Genomic DNA, 7,250 nt, shown 5'->3' with positions numbered 1-7,250 from the left:
TCTAATAGTATTATTTACGTAAATGATAAATACAACAATAATATCAATAATAAAGTATTATAACTAATATATCTATTAATTTAACATATTAATTTATAACAAATAAATTAAAAAACATATAAAATAAATATAAACTCCAAGAAATATTTTTACATAAAAAATATACAATTTATGGATATTTTCTTTGTTGATGACCGATTTCTCCTCAAATCTAACGACGAAAAACAATTCATGGATTTTTCATCTAAATTAATAGATATCTTTTTTGACAGCTAAATTAATAGATATCTTCATATAGATAATGAATAACACAGAATGCATAGAGTTGTATGCACTTTAAAGAAAAATTTACATCTTCTATCCACATCAAAAAAATATATGTGATTCAAATAACAACAAAAAAAATAAATTATTTTTACCAAATTTGCGAGATTCACGGTTATGATAAAAATAATATTTAGATAAATCAAATAAAAAAAACCTTTAAATTAGATACGATCCATTAATAATTTAATTTATGAAAGTTAAGTCAAATAAAAATAAAACATAACTTTTAGATACATATTAAATCAGAATATATTAATCAAAATATCCCCCGGGCGGGGGAGTAGGACAATTCCACTCCCCTCCCCTTCCTTTGTATTTTCAATTTTTTTTTACAATAATTTGATAAAAACAATAATATTTTGATAAAAACCATAATTTTTCTCATTTGTTTAAAAAAACAATTGTCTTTTAGCATACCAATTAGGGTAAGACAAAAACTTGTGTGAGACGGTATCACGGGTCGTATTTTGTGAGACGGATCTCTTATTTGGGTCATCCATGAAAAAATATTATTTTTTATGCTAAGAGTATTACTTTTATTGTAAATATCGGTACGATTGACCCGTCTCACAAGAGACCTACTCAATTAAACAAAAACTTGTGTGATACGGTCTCACGGGTCATATTTTGTGATACTGGTCTTTTATTTGGGTCATCCATGAAAAATATTACTTTTTATGCTAAGAGTATTATTTTTTATTGTGAATATGAGTAGGATTGACCCGTCTCACAGATTAAGATTCGTGAGACGGTTTCACATGATACTCACTCTAAAATTAAATATTTTTATATTGTAAACTTTAAATAATTAATTGGCCATGAGTTCTCAATAAGAGGCCCCTCTCATGCATTAATGTGCCCACTAATTAGTCAAACTTCCATACAAATAAGTACCCAAATCATTACTCTATTTTGTGGACTCTAATAAAATCCTAAGAGTGAAGAAATACCCTCAAAAATTAATCTTCAATCAACACAAGACATGAACAATGAATGTCTAAGAAAATATTATAATCTTAAATTAATAAATTACAATTATTATTATTATTATATTTTAAATTTAAGATACATAATTTGTAATTGGAGACATTATTTCTCTAGATTTGGGTATTTAAAAATTTATAACATTTTCGCCATATTTACTTAAAAAAATACCATGTTTATTAAATAGATGTCGATAGAACTTCATCTTTCAAAATTTTCTCATTCTTATCAATGATACATTGTATTTGTGCCAAATCAGGCTCGAGTTATTCGACACCGAAATTCGATTATTAATATTCGAGTTGAGTAAGTGAAGTGGTTAATCAGATATTTTTTTAACTTGTAATCAATCACAACTTCCTCGTCAATAAAAAAAACATGAAATACATAAATTTCCTCAAGTCTCGAGTAACTAATTTTGTATTACTAATAAAAACTCAAAATTCAAAGAAATAGTAAAAAAAAATGTTTCGAGAACTCAACAATTACTCGAATTCTTTAAATAATAATTTTGGAACTCGATTTACCATATTTGTTTAGGCCTCGCAAGGCTATCCATGGTTGGATTTCAGCCGGAAAACTCGGCCACCTCGCAAGAAATATCAGCACCGCTCCGATGGGTATATTTATTGAGGCTTTGGTGAGAAAGAAACAGTGTGTGACGATGAAAACATCGGGTGATGCATTACAGTTTGTAACTAGAAACAAACTACTCCATCTTCAATCCGAGGACCCTCAACCTCTTCGTCCACCGTAATAAATTTTTCTGCCTCACCAAACCAAAACCCAAATTTTGTTGGGGAAAAAGCCACGGTTTTTGGTTGAGAGATATAGAAAAAATGCAAAAAAGAAATTATTTTTGATCGGTTTCTCTTTCCTTTCTCAGCATTTGGTTTTCTTGTATGGAAGAATTAATGGCATTACGTTTCTCGAAAAAAATACGAAGTCTTGTGCTTCTCGCAGCTTGGAGGGTTGCCTTTAAAAGGCTGCTTTCGAGACTTTGTGGTTTTTTTTTCTAGTGCAGAAAGTTTAGGCATTTCGAGGGTGAAAACGAGCTAGAATCTTGCTGAGGAATAACGAGTGAGTGTAGAAGGAGAAGAAAAGGAGAAAATGGAGAATAAACGCTGCCAAGAACCGAGGAAATCGTTCAAGGAGTCATTGAACGATATTGAAGCAGACGTCGAACATGCAAATGCCCTGTGAGCTTACATTTCGGCTACTGATTTTGTCTATTTTTGTTTTGATGGTGACCCTTCTTTTCTTGGCATGCACGTGTGTACTGAATATGTTTCAGTATCTTTGTTATATTGCTGAAAACAGTGTGATACCGAGCCTGGGGATTAATGACACAGTAATTGAACTTGGGGATTTTGTTCTGTTCTCTACTGATGCCAAATCTTTGGTTAAACTTTTAGAAATTGTTGTTTTAAACAGGTGTTATGAGCCCAGGTGAAGTTTAACGTTGTTTATATTTAGTTTTACATTTATTTTGACTCAGTTGATTTTATTGTTTTTCCAATTTCTTGATCTATATTTTCACATTGGCGCAGCTAGTTGGAATGTGAAAGTTTACAGTTTTAATATTGGATAAGTTAAATGAATGCAAAATTATTGATGAAAGCTCTCTTTTTCTCTTATTTCGAGCTTTGATCATCTGATCAGGATGCATACTTAGAGATATGTGTTGCAAAATCTTTAGAGGAAAGAGGGTGTAGGAAGACAAGGGTTATTGCCTTTTGTGGTAACTGATATTGTATGAAATAAAGGTTTGTCCAATTCTGTTATAATATATTCGAGCAGCTGTATATAGCTTCCTATGGTTCCCACGAATTATTCTTTTTTATAAGTACTCACTGCCTCTCCTGCCTTGCTTCTCCTCTCATTAGTATTGTCGAGCGGCATTTTTATTTACACCTGATCATAATGTGGAGTGGTAATTGGACCTGTCATTCCTAATACCTGCAATATGTAGAGGAATGACTTTACTTTTAGGCCTTCTCGATAAATGCCCTTCTTTTTTAGTTGGTATTGGCTGCAGAAAAATGATATAGCCGAAATATAAAGGGTTAAAATTGCCAAGGGCATTCCAAGAATCTTCTTGATCTTGAGTTCGAGGAACATGTATGGAATTCTGAGAAATGCATGAGAAAGAAAGCCTTATGTACCACAACATTGATCCAAAATAGTGCGGAGGTGGGGCGCATAAACCTAGCTTATGTCTAGGATTGTCGTTGGGTGAGGATCTATGTTGTAGTGTCGGATGCTTTACTTCAAATCTTCCTTTCAAGTCAACTTCATATTTGTGAAATGGATGGGAGTCGAATTATGGCAATTAAAGTGTTTGCTTTGTCTGCTAAATTTAAATCTGTTAATTGCGAATCTAGTTTTGTCGGAGCTGTGAATCATGACGATTACTAGCTTCGACGCTAGCAGTTAAAATTGTTTATGTTCATTCCGTGTTTTGTTACGTCATTGCTATTTTTTTTGTTCGATATAATAGTGTGAATTCTTCCATTTCGTGTCAACTTCATATTTGTGAAATGGACGGGACTCGAATTATGGCAATTAATGTGGTTGCTTTGTCAGCCGAATTTTAATATGGTAATGGTGAATCTAGTTTTGTCGGCGCCGTACTTTGATGAATCATGACGATTACTGGCTTAGACACTAGCTGTCAAATTTTTTTAGTGCTCATTCTGTGTTTTGTTACGTCAGCACCGTTATTTTTGTTTTGATATAGTAGCACGAATTCTTCGTCGTGTCGCCTTCATATTTGTGACATGGATGGAAGACAAATTATGTCAATTGCGGTTGATTTGTCTGTTGAATTTAAATCTGTTAATATTGAATCTCATTTTGTCGGCGCTGAACTTGGGTGTATTATGACAATTACTGGCTTAAATGCTAGCTGCCAGAACTCGTTAATGCTCATTCCTTGTTTCGTTATGTTAATGCTATCTATTTTTGTTTCGATAGTATGATGTCAAAGTAGAAATAATGTCATGATTATTCACAGTGCTGCAGCAATTCCGGGAGCTAAGAGTGGTACTCGTCTGGAGATGAAATTGGTCTACAATGACATGGCACCCCTCCTTTTGCATTTACTCCAATGGATGGAGTGTTCATGCTTGTGTTTCTCGCCAAGATATCTGAATCTTAGTTACATCCTTATTTGTAAGGTATGATGGCGTCCTTCTTCTATTTTCCAACATATGTGTCACTTGCTGGTTAAAGCATATAAAAACGTAAGCAAATTTGTTTCGAGTCGTTCATTTTCCATTTATATAGAACACTGTTTGATTTGCACGCCTCTTGCGTTGTAGGTGTACGAAGATGGAACACCAAAAATGTCAGCACGTGCGAGGAAAGCATCTATGAATGACTTTTACGGTTGCCAGTTTATCTGTTTGCTTACTTCAGAAAAATATTCAGTTCAAGTATGCAGCTATTTTACAAGTTCTTGAAAAACAAACTTCAGGCATTATATTACCATCACTTGAGCAATTACATTCTGACATGGCGAAACTGGATGGCACTAATGCTGATAATCTTGTCTCGGAAAGCACTAGCAAGAAGAGACAGGACCAGGGAGGCGAATCTTCGAGCTCAGATCCTCTGAAAGATGGGGAATGTGGAATATGTTTAGTTTCTCAGGCCGAAATCGTCTTGCCTGATTGCTATCATTCAATGTGCTCAAACTGCCACTATAAATGGTAACTCACACGATTTCTGAACATATTCCTGATGTTGATAAATGTCATCTCTTTTCTCTGCCTAAATCCTCCATACTTTTCAGGATCTCAAGATCAGAATCCTGCCCCTTTTGCCGTGACAACCTAGAAGGACTTGAGCCAATAGATTTATGGTACCTAACTAGCAAGGATGAAATTGCAGACCCTGCCACTATTTTTGCAGAAGACTTGCAGAATTTCTGTCTTTATATCAAGAACCTCCCTAAAGTTTTACCTGAGGTTATGTTCCTAAAGTATTATGAATACTTGATATGAAGTGAAGGCGAAGAATGATGTGTAGGAAGCCGACCTTTAATGTAATATATATATATAGTCGGGTGAAGAAAGTTCGCTCTGGTATTGTAATAACCAAGCTTCGTCTATGCGGTGTTCATAAATATACCTTTAATGTATCTATCAATAAAACAATAATACTATCTAAGTTGCACCTCTATTTTGAATGCAAATGCTCTTGACAATGTGTTTGCTATTTGGCCTGTAAGTTGCCATTGATCTTTAGATGCTTAGATAGCTGCTTTTCCACAGTTTAGGAATCACATGCAGGTGTTTTTTGGTGATTGTAGGCTCTATGACTGCTAAACTAACCTGCAGTACGCCTGTATAAATAGTTACATATCTTACCGGAGTTCCTTTGGTTGAAAGAGAACAGTGTACGAGTGTGATTGTTGGAGCTTTCTTGCTATTTGCTCGATTGTATATATGTTAATGTTTTATACAGTTATGTTCTTGTTGTCTGGAGCAGGAAAAAAATGGCATGGGCGATGTGCATGCAATGTGGCAGATCACCTAGGGAGTTCCCTTGTGCTGACCTCAACCTTACACCTTCCCTCGTCTCTCTCGAGGCAAGGATCCTTCTAGTGCTTGGTACAGCGTTATGTCTAAATCGAACCATTATATATATTTTATTTTCCAATCAAATTGAAATATCCGCAGAGATCAAGGAAGTGTGGTGTAATCTCAGAAGTATCATAATCCATGCAGAAACATTCAAGATCTATAAAAAAGTAAGTTGTGCCGCAAAGAGAAAGATTCGAAAATATCAAATGTTATATAGGTTTAAAGAAAAAGAGTTCAATTACATGCACAATCCATTCTCGTTCAAAGTAATTTTAAACACTCTTTCAAGATCTCATCTTGTTGATCTGGTTCAGAGCAGGTTGGAAGATATTGTACAGCACCCAAAGAATCGCAGGTGTAATGACGAACAACAACAGCTGGCCCCTGCTGTCAGACACGGCCTCTCCAATCACGGCCATCTCACCGGCGGCGGAGGCGTCCGCCGGGTGGAGGAGCCCGGAGGCGGCGAGACCTCCTAGCCCGAGCCCAACGATCACCCCTTTGGAGCTAGTCATCTTGTTGATCTGATTGAGCGCCGGCTGCAAGATGTTGTAGAGAACCCAGAGTATGGCAGGGATAATCGGGATCAGAAGGGCCAACCCACGGTTGTCCCCGTCGGCTATCTCCGCCAGCTGCTGGACAGCGAGTGCAGGCTCCGCGGTGGAGAGGGTGGAGAATATGGCTCCGGCTAAAGCCGTACCGGTGAGTGCCGCGGTGTTCTCCGGCAGCTTGGGGAGCTTTTGCAGGGAGAGAAGAGAGACGGCCGGCTTCGTGGGTTTGCAGAAGGGGTTGAAGGACTTCGTGGTGTGGCATTTAGCGCCGAGCATCGCCATTGTTGTAGCCATTGTAGCTGCCGCCATTGTTGAGTGATTCTTCTGCTCTTCTTTGTCAAAGATTGGTACAGTGGAATGCTGAAGATTCGCAGTTCTTGGAGAATTTGGTTGGGGGATGAAGCCAAGGAGGAAATTTTGGGACCAATGAGAGTGAGACAGCTGGATTTACTCTTATCCAAAGGGTGTGATTCGTGTGATATATACCTCATATTATATAATCCAAACAATTCCTCATCTTCATGTTTTGTGTTTTCTTCTGAAAAAAATATCTTGATATTTGTAGATTTAAAATATATTTTATAAGATCAAATGCGTTATAATATGTGGTAAAATTATTATTTAAATATTTTAAATTGTACAACAATTCAATCATCATATTTCGACAGTTATAACTATCTAGCATGGACGATTATTACATCAAGCAATCACTCTCCCAATCATTGCATTCTTTGGAATAAATGAGAATCGAACACGTGACATTGACTCTGATATCAATTGTAGAAATGAGCGATTATCG

The 7,250-nt window shown here is 36.0% G+C and overlaps 2 protein-coding genes across 3 annotated transcripts; one reads left to right on the top strand and one right to left on the bottom strand.

Annotated features, from left to right (window-relative positions):
• The first annotated feature begins 1,808 nt into the window (after window positions 1-1,808).
• LOC140975412 (E3 ubiquitin-protein ligase AIRP2-like) lies at window positions 1,809-5,714 on the top strand. Of its 2 annotated transcripts, none has more exons than XM_073439112.1 (5): window positions 1,809-2,510; window positions 4,328-4,490; window positions 4,635-4,701; window positions 4,790-5,024; window positions 5,108-5,714. In XM_073439112.1, exons 1-5 carry the CDS (start codon window positions 2,422-2,424, stop codon window positions 5,316-5,318), a joined length of 765 nt encoding a protein of 254 aa, XP_073295213.1. In that variant the 5' UTR covers window positions 1,809-2,421; the 3' UTR covers window positions 5,319-5,714. The 2 variants fall into 2 exon arrangements, with proteins under 2 accessions (XP_073295213.1, XP_073295214.1); XM_073439113.1 differs by having other exon boundaries at window positions 2,411-2,510; window positions 4,336-4,490.
• A 376-nt stretch (window positions 5,715-6,090) lies between these two features.
• Window positions 6,091-6,827, bottom strand: LOC140975413 (photosystem II reaction center proteins PsbY, chloroplastic). The gene has a single exon (XM_073439114.1). The coding sequence runs from the start codon at window positions 6,758-6,760 to the stop codon at window positions 6,185-6,187; it is 576 nt and encodes a 191-aa protein (XP_073295215.1). The 5' UTR covers window positions 6,761-6,827; the 3' UTR covers window positions 6,091-6,184.
• Window positions 6,828-7,250: the final 423 nt, after the last annotated feature.

Source organism: Primulina huaijiensis, chromosome 4 (assembly GCF_012295235.1).
Source record: "Primulina huaijiensis isolate GDHJ02 chromosome 4, ASM1229523v2, whole genome shotgun sequence".
Taxonomy (NCBI): Eukaryota; Viridiplantae; Streptophyta; class Magnoliopsida; order Lamiales; family Gesneriaceae; genus Primulina; species Primulina huaijiensis.
The sequence above is the reverse complement of the archived record's forward strand: the minus strand, read 5'-3'. Positions and strand labels throughout refer to the sequence as shown.

Coding starts and splice junctions, on each gene's coding strand:
- LOC140975412 (XM_073439112.1), top strand. CDS start 2,422: ATGGAGAATAAACGCTGCCAAGAACCGAGGAAATCGTTCAAGGAGTCA. Junction 2,511..4,327: donor GTCGAACATGCAAATGCCCT/GTGAGCTTACAT, acceptor GATTATTCACAG/TGCTGCAGCAATTCCGGGAG. Junction 5,025..5,107: donor TCAAACTGCCACTATAAATG/GTAACTCACACG, acceptor CATACTTTTCAG/GATCTCAAGATCAGAATCCT.
- LOC140975413 (XM_073439114.1), bottom strand. CDS start 6,760: ATGGCGGCAGCTACAATGGCTACAACAATGGCGATGCTCGGCGCTAAA.